Here is a 23888-nt window from a genome sequence, read left to right as displayed (position 1 = left end):
TTTCTCTTATTTTATTTTGATGATCATTCCTACCTATGTAGGTTGGGCTCAACAAAATATTTTCGCATCCGGAAGAGAAAGTTGGTGACTGAAATTTCGTAAAAAGGTCTCGCCGCGACGAAAAACGTCTATGCTGTAATGACTTTCATCCCAACTCGTGTATCATATCTGCCACACTCTCTCCCCTATTACGTGATAATACAAAACGAGCTGCCCTTTTTTGCACCCTTTCGATGTTCTCCGTCAATCCCACCTGGTAAGGATCCCACACCGTGCAGCAATATTCTAACAGAGGACGAACGAGTGTAGTGTAAGCTCTCTCTTTAGTGGACTTGTTGCATCTTCCAAGTGTCCTGCCAATGAAACGCAACCTAAGGCTCGCCTTCCCCACAATATTATCTATGTGGTCCTTCCAACTGAAGTTGTTCGTAATTTTAACACCCAGGTACTTAGTTGAATTGACAGCCTTGAGAATTGTACTATTTGTCGAGTAATCGAATTCCATCGGATTTCTTTTGGAACTCGTGTGGATCACCTCACACTTTTCGTTCTTTAGCGTCAACTGCCACCTGCCACACCGTACAGCAATCTTTTCTAAATCGCTTTGCAACTGATACTGGTCTTCGGATGGCCTTACTAGACGGTAAATTACAGCATCATCTGCGAACAGTCTAAGAGAACTGCTCAGATTGTCACCCAGGTCATTTATGTAGATCAGGAACAGTAGAGGTCCCAGGACGCTTCCCTGGGGATCCTCCTACTTCCGGAACTGCGTTACTAAAGAGGCCATCGCGATCCGACTACAGGACGATCTAATTAATAAAGGCAGCGGCCTTCAACGTAGTCAGGCTTGGAACCGTGCACTCAGCCTGGAGAGAAAGATGCCGTCGCAGATATCGAGGACCGCCCTTGACGGCGGCAGCAGACCCCAGTTCAGATCCAGGCGCCGCTTCCCGCACCACCTTCAGTAGCCGCCTCGCTGGCCGCACCGAACACACCAGGAGAGGAACGGTAGAGGGGGTATCGGCTAGCATATGTAGGGCGCCTAGAGGAACAGCAACGCATTCGTCAGGAACCACCTGAAGATGGCAGCGTGTACGTCTGCCCAAATATTGTGGAGAAATTACGACGCTACCCGGTCGGATACCCGAGAACTGTTCAAATTCCTCTCTGTAAGTTCCAGTTTCCTGAGTCGGCCCTTTCGATTCATCAAGAGGCACTCAGAGGCATAGAGGGCAGAGGGCTTTACTACCGAGTTGTAGTGCTTCAGCTTTATGTCCTTGGATAGGTACTTGGAGGTATAGATGTGCTTACAGGAATGATAGGCCCTCTCTAACTTGATGCACCTGGCGTCCGTGGTCAAGGTTTCGCTCTCCTCTGCTCAGATCAATTCTCCCCAGTACCTGACTGCAGAATCTTTAGACAGTATTGTTTCCTAGTGGGATTGTAAAAGAAGCCTGCTTGATATTGGTGATGAACTCAATCGTCTGTATCTTGACCCTCAAGCCGGTTTTTGCCGCAATACTGTAGACTGTAGAGGCTGCTGAGTAGTCTCCTGCATGCTGTTGGCCAATAGGGTGAGATCATCAGCGAAGGCTTGACAGGATACATTTAGGTTGTCTCTCTTGTACCCAAGCTTCAGTCCTGCTTCTGGTGACAATGTGGAAGTCTATTCTCTGACGACTTTCTCCAGAACACAGTTGAAGAGGATGCGAGAGAGGCCATCCCCCTGGCTGATTCCTGTCTGGATTGGAAAGCTCACAGGGACCTCACCCCTGAACTTGACTTTGGAGGTGGTGATCTTCAGGCTGGCTTGAACCAGTCTAGTACTCTTCCCCTCTAGTTTCCACAGCATAGAGAAGAGGGTCTGTCACTCTATAGAGTCATACACCTTTTGGAAGTCTACCGTAATGGCTACCCAGCGGTGTTCCCCTCGGCTCCTATATGAGAGTGTGGTCTTGAGGTTTTGAATCCGTTCTGTGCAGCACCTACTTGCACGGAAACGAGCCTGGTATTCACCTAGTTGGGGGTCTAGCTGTTTGGTGACTCTATTTTGCAGTGCTTTAGTTCTAGGTTATAAACAACAAGGAGATGCCCGTGTAGTTGATGAGGTCAGTTGTACTTCCTTTCTTGTGTAGCAGATGGATCATGGCTGAGGTCCAACCCTCTGGTAAGACCTCTCCTTCCACATTTCTACCACTATACCATCTTCACCTGGGGCCTCGTTGTTCTTAAGGTCTTTGATGATCTCTGCTATATATGGTATGGTCCATTGATCATAACCGAGCCAAATATCTCATGTTATGCATCACCCAGGCTTCCAGAACTCCTGAAGATAGACGTTGACTGTATGACAGACACAATCCCTTTCACTGTTCAGAGATGTCACTAAACCCGCCCAGACATAAACAACCGTGCATGAGCAGCGCCTGTTAGACGGAGGCGGTCCGACAGCCGATCAGTTCCAGTCATCCCACCAAGAAGGAGGTACACGGCTCGTGTTATCTTTAATTCAACCATGCCTAGACGGTCAATACCGCGGTTCGATCGCGTCCGCATTGTTCCTTAGTGTCAGGAAGCGCTTTCAACAAGGGAAGCTCAAAATGTTCAAATGTGTGTGAAATCTTATGGGACTTAAGTGCTAAGGTCGTCAGTCCGTAAGCTTACACACTACTTAACCTAAATTATCCTAAGGACAAACACACACACCCATGCCCGAGGGAGGACTCGAACCTCTGCCGGGAGCACCTGCACAGTCCATGATTGCAGCGCCTGAGACCGCTCGGCTAATCCCGCGCGGCCAACAAGGGAAGTGTCCAGGCGTCTCAGAGTGAACCACAGCAATGTCGTTCGGACATGGAGGAGATACAGAGAGATGGGAACTGTCGATGACATGCCTCGCTCAGGCCACCTACGGATTATGGCTCGGAGGAACCCTGACATCAACGCCAGCGTGTTGAATAATGTTTTTCGTGCAGCCACAGGACGTCGTGTTACGACTCAAACTGTGCGCAATAGGCTGCATGATGCGCAACTCCACTCCCGACATCCATGGTGAGGTTCACCTTTGCAACCACGACACCATGCAGCGCGGCATAGACGGGCCCAACAACATGCCGAATGGACAGCTCAGGATTGGCATCACGTTCTCTTCACTGTGAGTGTCGCATATACCTTCAACCAGAGAATCGTCGGAGACGTGTTTGGAGGCAACCCGGTCAGGCTGAACGCCTTAAACACACTGCCTAGAGAGTGCAGTTTTGGGGTGGCATTATGTGGGGCCGACGTACGCCGCTGGTGGTCATGGAAGGCGCCGTAACGGCTGTACGATACGTGAACGCCATCCTCTGACCGATAGTGCAACCGTATCGGCAGCATATTGGCGAGGCATTCGTATTCATGAACGACAATTCGCTCCCCCATCGTGCACATCTTGTGAATGACTTCCTTCAGGATAACGACATCGCTCGACTAGGGTGACCAGCATGTTCTCCAGACATGAACCCTATGGAACATGACTGGGATTGATTGCAAATGGCTGTTTATGGACGACGTGACCCACCAACCACTCTGAGGGATCTATTCCGAATCACCGTCGAGGAGTGGGACAATCTGCACCAACAGTGTCTTGATGAACTTGTGGATAGTATGCCACGACGAATACAGGCATGCATCAGTACAAGAGGACGTGCTGCTGGGTATTGGAGGTACCGGTGTGTACAGCAATCTGTACCACCACCTCTGAAGTTGTCGCCGTATGGTGGTACAATATGCAATTTGTGGCTTTCATGAGCAATAAAAAGGGCGGAAATGATGTTGATGTTGATCTCTCTTTTTTATGTGTGTAATTCATAGTTTTATTACCTGGAAGTAATGTTTTTAAATGTCGCCTAACATGGTACTGTGAATAGTTTTATATGACTTCCTGACATCTTATTACCTGTGCGTTGTCATTAAGATTTACATCAGTTAACAGATTCGTGACTGTTTTAAGTGTGTAATGTTACGTGTGTACTATGTTATTTGGCATATGGGAATATGATGCTGGTCAGATGACTGGAACTGATAGTATAAATAAACTTTTTACTACCACCTCCTGAAAATAAATTGTTTTTCTTCCGGTTGACTTATATGGTATAGTGTAGCAATTTTTTTTTTTTTTTTTGCATGGTCCAAGTTTCGATGAGCTGTGTTACTTGGGAATCACAAATCGTGCGAGACTTATTAACGTCCTGAAGGTTAGCACATTAGTGTCGCTAATAGCCGGCCGCGTTGGCCGAGCTGTTCTAGGCCCTTCAGTCCGGAACCGCGTGACTGCTACGGTCGCAGGTTCGAATCCTAAATCGGGCATGGATGTGTGTGATGTCCTTAGGTTAGTTAGGTTTAAGTAGTTCTAAGTTCTAGGGGACTGATGACCTCAGATGTTAAGTCCCATAGTGCTCAGAGCCATTTGAACCTTTTTTTTGTCGTTAATGGTACGGAAAATAAATCGACAGAATAAAGAAAGTCAGAGGAAAGCATCAAATAAGCGAAAAGACTGATGACCTGTAAATAAGTGGGATGTGTCCTGTATGATTGTGTATTGGTCACTTTGTTGGCGAATAGTATGACATTTCATATCTCATCTTTATACACTGACCCAAAAAGATAGCAGCACAAAAAAATAATAAATGTAGAGTACTGAAATTTCTGGAATACGTTTCACTAGGTAACATGTTTAATTCATTATGATAGCAGGGTTACCAGTTAATGAGAGAGCGAGGTAACCATTGCAAATGTGGAACATCAGTATAGTAATAGACTGTGTAAGTGGCAGAATGTGGAATGCTAGCATGCGAACATGCGTGCATTGTATTTTAAAGTTGCTGGATGTCAGTTGGTGGTGTGGAGTTCCATACCTGCTGCACTTGGTCGGTCAATACAGGGAGGGTTAATGCTGTTTGTGGATGATGCTGGAGTTGTTGTTCGATGGTATCCCATAATTGCTCCATTGGAGGGAGATCTCTAAATCGAGCAGACCACGGCAACTTGTTGACACTCCGTAGAGCATGATGGGCTACAACAGTGGTATGTGGGAGACTGTCATCTTGTTGGAAAACACCCCCTGAAATAGTGTTCATGAATGACAGCTCAGTAAGTCGAATGACAGGATTGACGTACACTATTGAATTCAGGGTGCGTCGGATAACCACGACGGTCTCCGGCTGTCATATGAAATCGCAGGGCGTAACTTGAGGTATAGATCCAGTGTGTCTATAACGCCAACAAGTTCGTTGCAAACCCTCAACTCGCCTCGGCCGGCCGGGTTGCCCGATTGGTTCTAGGCACTACAGTCTGGAACCACGTGACCGCTACGGTCAAAGGTTCGAATCCTGCCTCGGGCATGGATGTGTGTGATGTCCTTAGGTTAGTCAGGTTTAAGTAGTTCTAAGTTCTAGTGGACTGATGACCTCAGACGTTAAGTCCCATAGTGCTCGGAGCCATTTGAACGATTTGAACTCGCCTCATACTAGCCAACACACGACCGTCATTGGCAACGAAGCAGAACGAGCTTTCATGAGATAACACAACACACAACAAACCTCTACCCTGTCCTCCAATGATGATGATGATGATGTTTGGTTTGTGGGGCGCTCAACTGTGTGGTCATCAGCGCCCGTACAAAGTCCTAATTTCAACACAGTCCAGATTTTTTACCCAATCCAGTCTAGCCACTGTCACAAATGATTATGATGATGATGATGATGATGATGATGAAATGATGAGGACAACTCAACTCCCCCCCCAGTCCTCGGACAGAAAAAATTCCCAACCCAGCTGGGAATCGAACCCAGGACCTCATGATCCAGAGGCAGCAACGTTAGCCACTTTGTTTTTTCGGTATAGTTTGTTGCGTTTGGTCTGGGCGGGTGTCACAAGGCATCCGTTCAAGTTGATCGTTGATTCCTTGAGTCTTTTATGACGGAGAGCACATAGCCCTCTGATCAAACACGCTGAGCTACCGTGCTGGCGTATTTTATGGTTTTCATTTGACTCACTCTCGTACTAAATCTAACTAACCTGAGGACACCACACACATCCATGCCCGAGGCAGGATTCGAACCTGCTACCGTAGCAGGCTTGTGGTTTATGACTGAAGTGCCTAGAACCGCTCAGTTACCGTGGCCGTCTCCGGTAGACATAGAGCTGCTGACATCTTCCAACGAGCTCTCGCTTGACACCACTGAAGTCGCAAATGACGGTCATTTGGGGTCAGCGGAATGCATTCTACAGGTCGTCTGGCTTGGAGTTATCCTTAACGTAACCAATATGTAACATTTCGTTGCTGCTCAAATTGTTGCTACAGACGCAGTACGATCCACTAGAGCCATACGCCCAATACGACGGTGTTCCTTCTTGATAGAGCCAAGTGGCTGACCAGCGCCGTGTATTCTGGCGACCGTACATTCTCGGGACCACCACTGTCAGCAATCAAGTACGGTGGCTACATCCTGGCAATCCTGATTTGCATCCTCGAAGTGTTGCTACTAGCGCCTCTTACACGACTGGGGTGAAATTTGATTGTAGAAAGATGCCTACCAACTTTCGTTTGTATGGCGTAACTCCTTCTTGGTAGTACGATTCTTTTTTTTCGTCAGTTTATTATAGAGGAAGAGGTAAGTTGTCACCCCTGTTCAAGGCAAGTCCCAGATTTGTGTTGCTGGGTGCATCCCAAGTCCAGGGTGCTACCCGTACGGACTCTCTGCTCCATCTGGTCAGCAGGTGTGCCCAATGTGTGAGCGGAGACCCCATGTGTGCGCAGGGCACCAGTGGCTGAAGAACAACCTGGGCGTGGAGCCGCGCTCCGGCTGGTCGGTGGACCCGTTCGGGCACGGCTCGACCGTCCCGTACCTGCTGAAGGCGGCTGGGCTGGGCGGCGCCGTCATCCAGCGCATCCACTACGCCTGGAAGCAGTGGCTGGCCGAGCGCCAGATGGGCGACTTCCTCTGGCGCCAGAACTGGGACCGCGACGGCAGCGCCGACCTGCTCGTGCACAACCAGCCCTTCGACATCTACTCCATCAAGCACTCCTGCGGCCCACACCCACAGGTAAATGCATCTCGCCTCACTGCTGGGGCCATCACCGTGGTGGACGCCAGTAGTGGATCAAGGGGAGTACGAGCACAGTTTTGAACCGTCTGCGTGACACCTGCCACCACAGTGGTGGACGCCAGTAGTGGGCCAATGGGAGTACGAGCACAGTTTTGAAATGTCTGCGTGACACCTGCCACCACAGTGGTGGACGCCAGTAGTGGGCCAATGGGAGTACGAGCACAGTTTTGATCCGTCTACGTCAGTGTCACGAGGTCCAATAGCATAACTAGACTAGCAGGAACGTGTTCCGGTCATATTTTCTTTTCTTAAATTCCGAATCGGGATTGTATGGTTGTGAAACAATGCGCATGTCTGTGAAAGAGGAGCCAGTTAGTGTGTCACCCTCCCATCGCCTATTCCACCAATCAGAGCCCTACTTTTAGGACTCTGGTGATGGAAAGCTCTGGGTTCGAGCCATGTCATGTTCAGTTTCTTTAAAATTAAGAAACGAACGTTGCTACACAATCAAATTATGGCTTTTAACTCCTTTTCAAGGTCACCATTTCAAAAACATACAAAATGGCACCTAGGGATGACCCTAAAAATAGTTGAAAGTGTAGGTTAAAATTATACCAACCTTCACTTCTTACGAATATTAATTTTTTTATAAAATAAACATGAAGATGCTCATACCTAGAATGATCCAACACTAGGACTCCGAGACCAGAGGTTTTACATACACATGCACATTAAGTGTGTCACAACATCACAATCCCGAATCCATAAATTTATGGGAACCAGATGAAATTTAAGAAAACTAACATGACGAGAATAGCACCCACACTGCTGATAGTCCAATTTTTGTATCAGATGCTCATGACATTGGCATATATGCCAGAACGAAGTGCTATCTTGGATGGGGGGGCAGGGTAATGTGCTGGCCTTGAAACCCATATAACATCTTTATAGATGGACCGAAAACAGTTCTTGTACTGCCTTTCATCCACTACTGATACTACAGTGTCTTGTACAGGATCTATCATAATTATCATTTTATCTTATTATTGTTATTATTATTATTATTATTATTATTATTATTATTATTATTATTATTATTATTTGTTATTTTCGAATAGGCTGCCATGATCAGGAAAAACAAAACTGACGTTCTACGGGTCGGACAGTGCAATGTTGATCTATTTATCGGTCTGTAGGTTGAAAAACTTAGAAAGGGTAATGGATAGGTTGAAGTTAGATATAGTGAGAAATATTGAAATTCGCTGGCACGAGGAACAGGTCTTCCGCCCAGGCGAATTGAGGATTATAAATACAAAATCAAACAGGGGTAATGCAAACAGGGGTAATGCAGTAGTAGGTTTAATTGTGAATAAGAAGATATGAATGTGCGTAAGCTACTATGAACGACTTAAGTGAACACGTTATTGTAGCCAAGATAGACATAAAGTCTACACCCAACGCAACAGTACAAATTAATATTCCAAGTAACTCCACAGATGATGTGACTGAAGAAATGTAGGATTAGAAGTTGTTCAGATAGTTAAGGGAGACGAAAATTTAATTGTGATAATGGGCTACAATTCCATAATGAGAAAAGAAAGAGAAGGAAAAATTGTAGATGAATATTGGATGGGAGGGGGGGGGGGGGTTAAGAAATGAAAGAGGAAACGGCTTGGTAGAATTTTGAGCACAGCATATTTCAATCATCGCTAACACTTGGTTTAAGAATCGTGAAACACGGGTGTATATGTGGAAGAGCCCTGGGGAGATTGGAAAGTTTCAGATTAAATATATTAGAATCGTGAAAGACGGGTGTATACATGGAAGAGCTCTGGAGAGACTGGAAAGTTTCAGATTAAGTATATCGTGCTAACACACTGATTTCGCAAACTGGAAGGAAATTAAGGTGATGGAACCTGGATAAGTTGAAAAGACCAAAGGTTGTTCAGCGTTTCAGAGGGAGCATTAGGCAACGATTGAGTAGAACAGAGGAAAGGAATACAGTAGAAAACGAATAGGTAGCTTCGAAAAATGAAATTGTTAAGGCAGCAGGGGATCAGGTAGATGAAAAACCAAGCCTAGTAGAGATCACACAATAAATGTTGATCTGAATGAAAAGAGAGAATATAAAAAATGCAGGAAATGATGCAGGCGAAAGAGAATACAAACGTGTAGAAGGTGAGATTGATAGGAAGTGCAAAGTGGCTAAAGAGAAATGGCTAGAGGACAAATGGTAGGATAGGGAACCATATATCACTAGGGGAAAATGGATACCACTTAGAGAAAAAGTTTGGAGAAACGAGAAGGAGGTGAATGAGTATCAAGAGCTTAGATGGCAAGCTAGTGCTAAACAAAGTAGGGGAAGCTGAAAGGTGGTAGAAACATGTAGAGAGCCTATACAAAGGAAATGATCTTCAAGGCAATGTTGTAGAACTGGAAGAGGACGTAGATGAAGATAGATGGGAGATATGACCGTGTGAGAAGATAGTGTGCGAAGAATTTTATACAATAGTGAAATACCTAAGTCGAAACAAGGCCCCGGGATTAGACAACACTTCATTAGCGCTAATGGTAGCCTTGGGAGAGCAAACCATGACAGAGCACTTCCTCCTGGTGAGCAACATGTATCAGACAGGCGAAACACCCTCAGACTTCAAGGAAATTGTAATCATTCCAATGCCAAGGAAAGCATGTGTTGACAGGTGTGAATATTACGAAACTATCAGTTAAATAAGTCATGATTGCAAAATACTAACACGAATTCCTTAGAGAAGAATGGCAAAACTGGTAGAAGCTTACCTCGGAGAATATCAATTTGGATTCTCGACAAATACAGGAACACGTGAGGAGATACTGACCTTACCACTTACTTAGAAGAAAGATTAAGGAAGGGCAAACCTACGTTTCTGGCATTTGTAGACTTAGAGAACGCTTTTGACAATGTTGACTGGAATACTCTCTTTCAAATTCTGAAGGTGGCAGGGGTAAAATACAGGGAGCAAAAGGCTTTTTACAATTTGTACAGAAACCAGATGGCAGTTATACGAGTCGAGGGGCATGAAAGGGAGGCAGTGGTTGGGAAGGGAGTGAGACAGGGTTGTAGCCTCTCCCCGATGTTATTCAATCTGTATATTGAGCAAGCAGTGAAGGAAACAAAAGAAAAATTTGTAATAGGAATTAATATCCATGGAGAAGAAATATAAACTTTGAAGTTTGCCGATGACATTGTAATTCTGTCAGATACAGCAAAGGACTTGGAAGAGCAGTTGAACGGAATGGACAGTGTCTTGAAAGGATGATATAAGATAAACATCAACAAAAGCTGAACGAGGACAATGGAATGTAATCGAATTAAATCAGGTGATGCTGATGGGATTAGGTTAGGAAACGAGACGCTGAAAGTAGTAGATGAGTTTTGCTATTTGGGGAGCATAATACCTGATGATAGCCGAAATAGAGAACAGGTTATATGATGTGTCTTTTTTAGGACATGTCTGAAAGAACACCTGCAGTTCTGATTCTGTCGTGATTATGAATCAAGACGCAACGGAATTAAAGACATTAGCTGCCAGTGGGCATTGATTTATGTGAATGTAGCAAGCTGAAAAATTAAAGCAGGAGTGGGATTCGAACGCGATCCGGAGACTGTCATCTCGCTGATGTCCGTAGAAGTTCCTGTATTGTGTGTATCCACTCTGAATGACCAGTGGCTCTCTAATTGCTTTGTGTGTTGATTCGTAGGGGCAGCAGGATCAAAATCGTGTGTGTTCTTTGGGACATGTCTGGTGGTCCATTGATCGTTACCAGCGCAAATATCTCACGAAATAAGTGTGAAACGAAAAAACTGCAAAGGACGAAACTCGTCTAGCTTGAGGGGGGAAACCAGATGGCGCTATGGTTGGCCCGCTAGATGGCGCTGCCATAGCTCAAACGGATATCAACTGCGTTTTTTTTTTTTTTTAAATAGGAACCCCCATTTTTTATTACATATTCGTGTAGTTCGACCACTTTTTTCGCTTTGTGATAGATGGCGCTGTAATAGTCACAAACATATGGCTCACAATTTTAGACGAACAGTTGGTAACAGGTAGGTTTTTTAAATTAAAATACAGAACGTAGGTACGTTTGAACATTTTATTGCAGTTGTTCCAATGTGACACATGTACCTTTGTGAACTTGTCATTTCAGAGAACGCATGCTGTTACAGCGTGATTACCTGTAAATAGCACATTAATGCAATAAGTGCTCAAATTGATGTCCGTCAACCTTAATGCATTTGGCAATACGTGTAACGACATTCCTCTCAACAGCGAGTAGTTCGCCTTCCGTAATGTTCACACATGCATTGACAATGCGCTGACGCATGTTGTCAGGCATAATCGGTGGATCACGATAGCAAATATCCTTCAACTTTCCCCACAGAAAGAAATCCTGCGACGTCAGTTCTGGTGAACGTGACGGCCACGGTATGGTGCTTCGACGACCAATCCACCTGTCATGAGATATGCATTTCAATACGCGAGCTATGTGCCGGACATCCATCATGTTGGAAGCACATCGCTATTCTGCCATGCAGTGAAACATCTTGTAGTAACATCGGTAGAACATTAACGTAGGAAATCAGCATACATTGCACCATTTAGATTGCCATCGATAAAATGGGAGCCAATTATCCTTCCTCCTATAACGGCGCACCATACATTAACCCAACAAGGTCGCTGATCTTCCACTTGTCGCAGCCATCGTGTATTTTCCGTTGCCCAATAGTGCATATGAAGCCGGTTTACGTTACCGCTGTTGGTGAATGACGCTTCGTCGGTAAATAGAACGCGTGCAAAAAATCTGTCATCGTCCCGTAATTTCTCCTCTGCCCAGTGGCAGAACTGTACACGACGTTCAAAGTCGCTGCCATGCAACTCCTGCTGCATAGAAATATGGTACGGGTGCATTAGATGTTGATGTAGCATTCTCAACACCGACGATTATCGCGACAGCAGCTAAAGCACCTACTTGGGCATCATCATTTGTTTGAAGGTCGTCGTTGACGTTTCACACGTGGCTGAACACTTCCCGTTTACTTAAACAACGTAACTATCCGGCGAACGGTCCGGACACTTGGATGATGTCGTCCAGGATACCGAGCAGCATACATAGCACACGCCCGTTGGGCATTTTGATCACAATAACCATAAATCAACACGATATCGAGCTTTTCCGCAATTGGTAAACGGTCCATTTTAACACGGGTAATGTATCACGAAGCAAATAACGTCCGCATTGGCGAAATGTTACGTGAAAGCACGTACTCATACCTTTGTGACTATTACAGCGCCATCTATCACAAAGCGAAAAAAGTGGTCCAACTAAGACATTCATATTTCTATACGTACTACACGAATATGTAATAAAAATGGTGGTTCCTATTTTTAAAAAATGCAGTTGATTTCCGTTTGACCTATGGCAGCGCCATCTAGCGGGCCAACCATAGCGCCATCTGGTTCTCCCCTTTGAAGCTAGACGAGTTTCGTTCTTTGTAGTTTTTTCGCTTGATGCTTATTCGTGAGATATTTGCACGATACTGGAAGCAAAAAAGTCTCGGTAAACATGGGGTCGAAAATGCATACGTTAAGATTGGTTCAAATGGCTCTGAGCACTATGGGACTTAACATCTATGGTCATCAGTCCCCTAGAACCTAACTAACCTAAGGACAGCACACAACACCCAGTCATCACGAGGCAGAGAACATACGTTAAGAGCTACGAACAATTACTCATCTACGATACTGTGAAGCAATTCTCGTCTACTGCAAGCTCTTTGCTTTCCTCGTTTTGGGAAGTGGTAGTATGAAACAAAACAAGGAAAAAATGTCCAGTAAACATTTGCTCTAAAATGCTTACCTTGAGAGCTATGAGCACGTGCTCGTCTTCGCAACTTGGCAACACAAATGTTCTAATGAACAATTTTCCAAAACGTGGAAAGCAAAGAGCTTACAGTAGAAGAGATTTGCTTCACAGTGTCGAAGATGAGTAATTGCTCGTAGCCCTTAACTTATGCATTTTCGACCCCATGTTTACCGAGACTTTTTTGCTTCCGGTATCGTGTACTTTCAACGGTATACCTTTACGCCATTAATTATGATACACCCTGTATATACGAGGTATGACAATAAAATAATGAGACTGATGTGAAAAAAGAAATGTTGCTTACTGTTTTAGTCAAGGTTAGTGTTGTCTCCTTCGAAGTATTTCCCTTCTGATTGCACACACTTTTTCCAGCGCCTCTGCCATTGATGGTAGCATTTCTGGAACTCATCTTCCGTAATATCCTCAAAGACCCACGTCACAGCTTTTTGGACATCTTGTGTCGTTTGAAAATGGTGTCGCTTGACCGCCGTTTTTGACTCTTGGAAATAGAAAAAAGTCGCACGGAGCGATATCTGGTGAAGAAGGTGGCTGTGGCAGTACTGAAATCTGTTTTGAGGTTAAAAATTGCTGTACTGACTGAGCAGTATGGGATGGCGCATTATCGTGATGCAGAATCCAGTTACCAGCAATGTTGGCACGGACAGGAAGAACTCTTTTACGAAGTCCGTCTAAAATTTCTTTGTAGTGGTATTGGTTAACTGTTTGTCCAGGAGGCACCCACTCTTCATGAACAATTCCCTCGGAATCAAAGATGCATTTCACTTTTGACTTTGACATGCGAGCTTTTTTTGGTCTGGGTAATCCCTTTGAGCACCATTGCGAACTTTGGCTTTTTGTCTCTGGGTCGTACTGAAAAAATCAACTTTCTTCACCAGTGATAACACGGCTCAACAATTCTGGATTGATTTCCGTTTGCTCTAACAGATCCGCTACCACATTTTCTCGTGTTTCTCTCTGCTCTGGTGTGAGATTTTTGGGGACCATTTATGCACAAATCTTTCTCACACCAAGATCTTCAGTTATTATTGGACGAACCGTTTCTCGATTGATGTTCAGTTCTTCTGCAGTCGTTTTCACGGATAATGTTCAATGAGATCTTACGAGTTCCCGCAATCTGGCCAAGCTGACATCCCTCCGTGAGGTTGATGGTCATCCACTGCGGTCTTCATATTCAACATTGGATCTGGCTTCTCTAAACATTTCATCCCAACGAAAAACTTGGGATCTTGACATAACCTTCTCTCCAAAAGCCGTCTGAAGCTTACCGTAAGTTGTCGTCGCGTTTTCACCCAATTTAACGCAAAAAGAAATGACATGACATTACGCAATATTTTGTGGTTCCATTTCCGTCACGAGAGACACAAAAACACGTGGTAAGTTATTACAGCATAACTAGCGACTTAGCAGTTGCATCGATGTGCCGCTTGGACTAGAAGCAGCTTATAGACCGAGGTCAGAGATATTGTGCCTACGCAAGTCTGCTGGGTTGCCACATCTTGCAAAGAAAATCAGTCTCATTACTTTATTGTCGCACCTTGTATGTACGGGGTGTTACAAAAAGGTACGGCCAAACTTTCAGGAAACATTCCTCACACACAAAGAAAGAAAATATGTTATGTGGACATGCGTCCCGAAACGCGTACTTTCCACGTTAGAGCTCATTTTATTACTGCTCTTCAAATCACATTAATCATGGAATGGAAAAGCACAGCAACAGAACATACCAGCGTGACTTCAAACACTTTGTTACAGGAAATGTTCAAAATGTCCTCCGTTAGCGAGGATACACGCATCCACCCTCCGTCACACGGAATCCCTGATGCGCTGATGCAGCCCTGGAGAGTGGCGTATTGCATCACAGCCGTCCACAATACGAGCACGAAGAGCCTCTACATTTGGTACCGGGGCTGCGTAGACGAGAGCTTTCAAATGCCCCCATAAATGAAAGTCAAGAGGGTTGAGGTCAGGAGAGCGTGGAGGCCACGGAATTGCTCCGCCTCTACCAATCCGTCGGTCACCGAATCTGTTGTTGAGAAGCGTACGAACACTTGGACTGAAATGTGCAGGAGCTCCATCGTTCATGAACCACATGTTGTGTCGTACTTGTAAAGGCACATGTTCTAGCAGCACAGGTAGAGTATCCCGTATGAAATCGTGATAACGTGCTCCATTGAGCGTAGGTGGAAGAACGTGGGGCCCAATCAAGACATCACCAACAATGCCTGCCCAAACGTTCACAGAAAATCTGTGTTGATGACGTGATTGCACAATTGCGTGCGGATTCTCGTCACCCCACACACGTTGATTGTGAAAATTTACAATTTGATCACGTTGGAATGAAGCCTCATCCGTAAAGAGAACATTTGCACTGAAATGAGGATTGACACATTGTCGGATGAACCATTCGCAGAAGTGTACCCGTGGAGGCCAATCAGCTGCTGATAGTGCCTGCACACGCCGTACACGGTACGGAAACAACTGGTTCTCCCGTAGCACTCTCCATACAGCGACGTGGTCAGCGTTACCTTGTACAGCAGCAACTTCTCTGACGCTGACATTAGGGTTATCGTCAACTGCACGAAGAATTGCCTCGTCCGTTGCAGGTGTCCTCGTCGTTCTAGGTCTTCCCCAGTCGCGAGTCATAGGCTGGAATGTTCCGTGCTCCCTAAGACGCCGATCAATTGCTTCGAACGTCTTCCTGTCGGGACACCTTCGTTCTGGAAATCTGTCTCGATACAAACGTACCGCGCCACGGCTATTGCCCCGTGCTAATCCGTACATCAAAGAGGCATCTGCCAACTCCGTATTTGTAAACATTGCACTGACTGCAAAACCAAGTTCGTGATGAACACTAACCTGTTGATGCTACGTACTGATGTGCTTGATGCTAGCACTGTAGAGCAATGAGTCGCATGTCAACACAAGCACCGAAGTCAACATTACCTTCCTTCAATTGGGCCAACTGGCGGTGAATCGAGGAAGTACAGTACATACTGACGAAACTAAAATGAGCTCTAACATGGAAATTAAGCGTTTCCGGACACATGTCCACATAACATCTTTTGTTTATTCGTGTGTGAGGAATCTTATTGGGTATATATTGGGTATATCATAATTAATGGCATAAAGACGAACAGTTGAATGTACACGATATTAGAGGGAAAAAAGTGTCAATAAACGTACGGTCGAAAGTGCATACCTTAAGGGCTACGAGCAATTAGTCATCATCGATACTGTGAAGCAAACGTCTTCTGCTGCAAGCTATTTGCTTTCCACTTTTTGGAAAGTGGTAGTATGGACCTGAACAAGAAAAAAACGTGCAGTAAACATTTACTCTAAAACGCATACCTTAACAGCTATGAGTACGTGGCCTTCTTCGCTACTTGGAAACACAACTGTTGTAATGAACAATTGCTCATAGAGCTGAAGGCATGGGTTTTAGAGTAAATGTTTACCGGACATTTTTTTCTTGTTTAGGTCCATACTACCACTCCCCAAAATGTGGAAAGCAAAGAGCTTGGAGTAGGATACTTTTGCTTCATAGTATCGAAGATGAGTAATTGCTCGTAGCCCGTAAGGTATGCATTTTCGACCCTACGTTTACTGACACTTTTTTTCTTCCAGTATCGTGTACTTTCATCTGTATGCGTTTACGCCATTAACTATGATACATTCTAATGACAAACATACTCGAGTATAATGTCTTTTCTGGAGACTAGAAATCTACTCTGTAGGAATCAGCATGGGTTTTGAAAAAGACGGTCGTGTGAAAGCCAGCTCGCGCTATTCGTCCGCGAGACTCAGAGGGCCGTAGACACGGGTTCACAGGTAGATGCCGTGTTTCTTGACTTCCGCAAGGCGTTTGACACAGTTCCCCACAGTCGTTTAATGAACAAAGTAAGAGTATACGGACTACCAGATCAATTGTGTGATTGGATTCAAGAGTTCCTAGATAACAGAACGCAGCATGTCATTCTCAATGGAGAGAAGTCTTCCGAAGTAAGAGTGATTTCAGGTGTGCCGCAGGGGAGTGTCATAGGACCGTTGCTATTCACAATGTACATAAATGACCTTGTGGATGACATCAGAAGTTCAGTGAGGCTTTTTGTAGATGATGCTGTGGTGTATCGAGAGGTTGCAACAATGGAAAATTGTACTGAAATGCAGGAGGATCTGCAGCGAGTTGACGCATGGCGCAGGGAATGGCAATTGAATCTCAATGTAGACGAGTGTAATGTGCTACGAATACATAGGAAGATAGATCTCTTATCATTTAGCCAGAATATAGCAGGTCAGCAACTGGAAGCAGTTGATTCCATAAATTATGTGGGAGTACGCATTAGGAGTGATTTAAAATGGAATGATCATATAAAGTTGATCATCGGTAAAGCGGATGCCAGACTGAGATTCATTGGAAGAATCCTAAGGAAATGCAGTCCGAAAACAAAGGAAGTAGGTTACAGTACGCTTGTTCGCCCACTGCTCGAATACTGCTCAGCAGTGTGGGATCCGTACCAGATAGGGTTGATAGAAGAGATAGAGAAGATCCAACGGAGAGCAGCGCGCTTCGTTACAGGATCATTTAGTAATCGCGAAAGCGTTACGGAGATGATAGATAAACTCCAGTGGAAGACTCTGCAGGAGAGACGCTCAGTAGCTCGGTACGGGCTTTTGTTAAAGTTTCGAGAACATATCTTCACAGAAGAGTCGAGTAGTATATTGCTCCCTCCTACTTACATCTCGTGAAGAGACCGTGAGGATAAAACCAGAGATATTAGAGCCCACACAGAAGCATACCTACATTCTTTCTTTCCACGAACAATACGAGACTGGAATATAAGGGAGAACCGACAGAGGTACTCAGGGTACGCTCCGCCAAACACCGTCAGGTGGCTTGCGGAGTATGGATGTAGATGTAGATGTAGGTTATGATGCTGACTCAGAATTGTGTACAGCGTGCAGTGCTTGTTGTTTGCGTGGAAGCAGCTTTAAGGTGCGCCAGTGTCTGTGCGAGGCAGCAGACGCGGAGTGTTGAGCTGCTGTCCGTGTGCGCGGCAGGTGTGCCTCAACTTCGACTTCCGCAAGATCCCGGGCGAGTACACGGAGTACTCGGTGCGGGCGGTGCCGATCGACCGATCGAACGTGCGCCAGAAGGCGGAGCTGCTGCTGGAGCAGTACGGCCGCACCGCGTCGCTGTCGCCCGCCAACCTGGCGCTCATCCCGCTGGGCGACGACTTCCGCTACGACCGCGACGTCGAGTGGCAGCAGCAGTACGCCGGCTACTCGCAGCTCATCGCCTACATCAACGCGCACCGCGACCGCTACCACGCAGAGGTGCGTACACGCACAGCTGCTGCAGCGCTCATTTTCAGAGAAACGCCCAGAGACAGCACACTCGTATTCACGCATTACTACACTACCGGCCATTACAAATGCTACACCATGAAGAAATGCGTATCATAAACCAGTATTCATTGGACAAATATATTATACTAGAACTCACATGCCATTACATTTTCACGCAATTTGGCTGCATAGATCCTGAGAAATCAGTACCCAGAGCAACCACCTCCGGCCGTAGTAACGGCAGCGATACGCCTGGACATTGATCCAAACAGGGCTCGCATGCCGTGTACAGAGCTGGCCATGCAGCTTCAACACGATACCACAGTTCACCAAGAGTAGCGACTGGCGTATTGTGACCAGCCAGTTGCTCGGCCTCCATTGACCGGACGTTTCCAGTTGGTGAGATGTCTGGTGAATGTTCTGCCCAGGGCAGCAGTCGAACATCCAGAAAGGTCCATACATTACCTGCGACATGCGGTCTTGCAATATCCTGCTGAAATTTAGTGTTTCGCAGCGGCCGAATGAGGGATAGAGCCAGGGGTGGCAACGAAAAAAATAATGGTTCAAATGGCTCTGAGCACTATGGGATTTAACATCTATGGTCATCAGCCCCTAGAACTTTGAACTGCTTAAACCTAACTAACCTAAGGACATCACACACGTCCATGCCCGAGGCAGGACAACACACAACAGCCAGCCATCACGAGGAAGAGAAAATCCCTGACCCCACCGGGATCGAATCCGGGTGGTAACATATCTTAAATGTAACGTTCACAGTTCAAAGTGCCGTCAATGCGAACAAGAGATGGCGAGTCGTGTAACCAATGGCAGCCCATACCATCATGCCGGGTGATACCCCAGTACGGCGAAGACGAATACACGCTTCAGATGTGTGTTCACAGTGATGTCGCCAAACACGGATGCGATCATCGTGATGCTGTAAACAGAACCTGGACTCATCCGAAAAAATGACGGTTTGCCATTCGTGCACCCAGGTTCGTCGTCTAGTACACCATCGCCGGCGCTCCTGCCTGTGATGCAGCGTCAAGGGTAACCGCATCCAAGGTGTCCGAGCTGATAGTCCGTGCAGCTGCAAACGTCGTCGAACTGTTCGTGCAGATGGTTCTTGTCTTGCAAACGCCCCCTTCTGCAGACTCAGGGATCGAGACGTGGCTGCACGATCCGTTACAGCCGTGCGGATAAGATGCCTGTCATCTCGACTGCTAGTGATACGAGGCCGTTGGGATCCAGCACGGCGTACCGTATTACCCTCCTGAACCCACCGATTCCATATTCTGCTAACAGCCATTGGATCTCGACCAATGCGGTCAGCAATGTCGCGATACGATAAACCGCAATCGCGATAGGCTACAATCCGACCTTTATCAGAGTCGGAAACGTGATGGTACGCATTTGTCCTCCTTACACGAGGCTTCACAGCAACGTTTCACCAGGCAACGCCGGTGAACTGCTGTTTTGTGTATGAGAAATCAGTTGGAAACTTTGCTCAAGTCAGCACGTTGTAGGTGTCGCCACCGGCGCCAACCTTGTGTGAATACTCTGAAAAGCTAATCATATGCATATCACAGCACCTTCTTCCTGTCGGTTAATTTTTGCGTCTGTAGCATGTCAACTTTGTGGTGTAGCATTTTTAATGGCTTGTACTGTGCCTGTCTTTTACTGCATTAAATTTTTTTTGTCTGAAAATATTAACGGGATATTAAACAACTGGCGCCGAAGACCTTAATGCACGTCATGAACCGATAGGCGGGTGGAGCTGGTTCAGGTAGCAAGGCGGTCCTAAACAGACCAGACCAAAAAACTGGTAACCTATACGAGTGTAGCTATGGTCTGAATCTCTCACAAAATGGCGGCTGTTTGAAAAAAGTAAGACAAATCAACTTCGTTTGGGCATGCAAGCGCAGGAACAAAATTGAGATTTTCAAAATAGTGTCAACTTTTACAGGTCCCGATGGTAGCCAGTTCAGTTCTACATCAAAATAGCTAAGCAGGATCAAATTCGACCGACTAGTTTTTCGGCAAACCAAACACAGAAAAAAGTGGATTTACCGTCAGTCAACGATGCCTTGAGCAAACAGTACTCCTTTCTCGATCTCGTAAATCTCGCTCGCGTGCACCGAAGCCTCCCAGGCCGCAGATCTGGCTTCCTGGAGGACGACGGTTCAAACCCGCGTCCGACCATACAGTGTTAAGTTTCCCGTGATTTCCCTAAATCGCTTCACGCAGATGCCGGACTGGTTGCTCTGAATGAACACGGCCGCTTTCCTTCCGTATCCTTCCCTCATCGGAGTTTGTGCTCCCTCTCTAATGACTTCGTTGTCAAAAAAATGGTTCAAATGGCTACTCTGCAATTCACATTTAAGTGCTTGGCAGAGGGTTCATCGAACCACAATCATACTATCTCTCTACTATTCCAGTCCCGAACAGCGAGCGGGAAAAACGAACACCTAAACCTTTCTGTTCGAGCTCTGATTTCTCTTATTTTATTTTGATGATCATTCCTACCTATGTAGGTTGGGCTCAAGAAAATATTTTCGCATTCGGAAGAGAAAGTTGGTGACTCAAATTTCGTAAATAGATCTCGCCGCGACGAAAAACGTCTTTGCTTTAATGACCTTCATACCAATTCGCGTATCATATCTGCCACACTCTCTCCCCTATAACGTGATAATACAAAACGAGCTGCCCTTTTTTGCACCCTTTCGATGTCCTCCGTCAATCCCACTTGGTAAGGATCCCACACCGTGCAGCAATATTCTAACAGAGGACGAACGAGTGTAGTGTAAGCTCTTTAGTGGACTTGTTGCATCTTCTAAGTGACCTTCCAATGAAACGCAACCTTTGGCTCGCCTTCCCCACTATATTGTATATGTGGTCTTTCCAACTGAAGTTGTTCGTAATTTTAACACCCAGGCACTTAGTTGAATTGACAGCCTTGAGAATTGTACTATTTATCGAGTAATCGAATTCCAACGGATTTCTTCTGGCACTCGTGTGGATCACCTCACACTTTTCGTTATCTAGCGTCAACTGCCACCTGCCACACCGTACAGCAATCTTTTCTAAATCGCTTTGCAACTGATACTGGTCTTCGGATAACCTTACTAGACGGTAAATTACACCATCATCCGCGAACAACCTAAGAGAACTGCTCGGATTGTCACCCAGGCCATTCGTTCCGTGCGTCATGGCAACGACGCGTATAAAGCGCCAATGGCGCTAGTGGTACAGCGATCCATGCTGCATTCACCTGGTTCCAAAGTTCATCTGTTGTGGTCGGCATTGGCTGACAGTACTGCACCCGTCGTATCACCTTATCGCACACATTTTCGACTGGCGACAAGTCCGGCCATGTGGCGGGGCGAGGGCACAACGCTGGCATCCTGCGGCACCAAGGAGGCAAGCAGCATGTGGTCGCGCATTGTCTTGCTGAAAAATGGCGTCTGCCGTGTTGTGCAGAAAGAGTACGGCTACAGGTCGCACTGTCTTTCACGTGAGTCACACTGGTCACAGAGCCCTGGACACACACCAGCTGTGGTTTGTGGTTTTACGCAATAGCACCCAACGGCGTAAGGCCTCCAGTTGTCGCTCTATGTCTTGTGCGGATGCAGTCACTGTGATGGCGGTCCGCCTGTCTGTGGCGAGCGGAAATGCGGCCACTGTGGTGTCACCGCCAGACACCACACTTGCCAGGTGGCAGCCTTTAAATCGGCCGCGGTCCGGTAGTATACGTCGGACCCGCGTGTCGCCACTGTCAGTGATTGCAGACCGAGCGCCGCTACACGGCGGGTCTAGTCTAGAGAGACTTCCTAGCACTCGCCACAATTGTACAGCCGACTTTGCTAGCGATGGTTCACTGACTACATACGCTCTCATTTGCAAGGACGACAGTTTAGCATAGCCTTCAGCTACGTCATTTGCTACGACTAGAGCTCTGCGCGGAAAAGAAAAGTGCAATGGGCGTCCGCACCGCATCCCCAAGTTCGTTATCTGCATCCGCATATATTTAAGTTTTGAATGAGTAATTAATAGTAAGAGACAGCAGTACTTAGAACTATGGTATGTAATGACATAGTTATTGTTAGGGTGCCATTTCTGCGACAACTTAACTACTTTTTATATATACTAACGCCAACGGGGACAGATGAAAATGTGTGCCCCGACTGGGACTCGAACCCTGGATCTCCTGCTTACATGGCAGACGCTCTATCCATCTGATGGCAGACAGTGGGCAGATTTGCCACCCAGAGAGCACTTCACAGGCCACACAAAAGACACGGCCGCCGAAACGGATTAGGCGCAGGTCTCTTGGGTACAGCTGCGTCGCTCATAGCCCGGGGCTGAGGACAACAGACATCCCCTCTACCTGGGCCCTGCAAGAATCCAAGAATGTCAACAGACTTGAAGTTTTCAACTAACATTGCAACATACGTACTGGGCAGATGCCTCGCTCATTATCCACAGATGACCCGCAGATATCCGCGCCGGTTGCAATTTTATCCGCCAAGTAACAAATACCGCGGATATCCGTGTCCGCGCAGACCTCTAGCTACGACCCAGCAAGGCGCCATATTCAGTTACTATGTCTTCTGAACAGATAATATTGTGAATCATGTACCGTCTAGAGCGACGTTCATCATTTATGGATTATAGTTAAATGTCAAAGTAATTCCGTCCGGTTTCTGAATTCTAATTCCTTGTCACGTTCCAGACCTCACGTCAGTATAGCCCTTCCCTCCTCACGCCAGCCTGCGTCAGCTAAGACGCGCGCATTTCGGCCTCCTCTCGTAACACGGTGTTGGCTCTTCAGCCGAGACAACAGCCACCATCTTGAAACAAACAGAACCTGGATTCGTCCATAAACACTGTCTGTTGCCATTCCTGTCCCCAGTGACGCCGTTCCGTACACCATTGCCGGCTAGCACGCCTCTGCACATTCGTGAAAGGTAAGCGGAGCAGTGGACGAGGCGGACGTAAGCCGTGCCATAACGAACTCCTTGTAGTTGTCCGCTCCAATAGCTGAGTGCTCAGCGTGACGAATTGCCGTCTTATGGGGCCGGGTTCGATTCCCGGCTGGGTCGGGTATTTTTCTCCGCTCATCGGCTGCGTGTTGTGTTGTCTTCATCATTTCATCCCCAGCCGACGCGCAGGTCGCCCAATGTTGCATCGAATGTAGCAAGACCTGCACTAAGGCGGCCGCACCTGCCCTTAAGGGGGCTCCCGGCCAATGACGCCAAACGCTCATTTCCATTTACCACTGATACTGTACGATGTGTTCCGTTGTTACACTATTGCGCCAAAGCCGTGGAGGACGCAGATCTGTGCTGCAGTGCCGTTCGGAGGACGTGTCGATCTTCTCGGGGGGTGGTCTGGGTGGTGCGACGTCACACATCTCGCCGTGTGCTGTGGTCTTGTCTACATGACTACTCTGCAATTCACATTTAAGTGCTTGGCAGAGGGTTCATCGAACCACAATCATACTATCTCTCTACTATTCCACTCCC

The 23888-nt window shown here is 46.4% G+C and overlaps 1 protein-coding gene across 2 annotated transcripts in view; it reads left to right on the top strand.

Moving 5' to 3' along the window:
* Positions 1-23888, top strand: part of LOC126295334 (alpha-mannosidase 2) — a 923615-nt gene that overhangs the window by 673671 nt on the left and 226056 nt on the right. For both annotated transcript variants that reach the window (XM_049987803.1, XM_049987802.1), the window contains 2 exons: positions 6803-7089; positions 18076-18351. In XM_049987803.1, the coding sequence (XP_049843760.1) occupies positions 6803-7089; positions 18076-18351 (563 nt within the window). The remainder of the gene's footprint in view (positions 1-6802; positions 7090-18075; positions 18352-23888) is intronic.

The sequence above is a fragment of the Schistocerca gregaria genome, chromosome 11 (assembly GCF_023897955.1).
Source record: "Schistocerca gregaria isolate iqSchGreg1 chromosome 11, iqSchGreg1.2, whole genome shotgun sequence".
Lineage (NCBI taxonomy): Eukaryota > Metazoa > Arthropoda > Insecta > Orthoptera > Acrididae > Schistocerca > Schistocerca gregaria.
The sequence above is the reverse complement of the archived record's forward strand: the minus strand, read 5'-3'. Positions and strand labels throughout refer to the sequence as shown.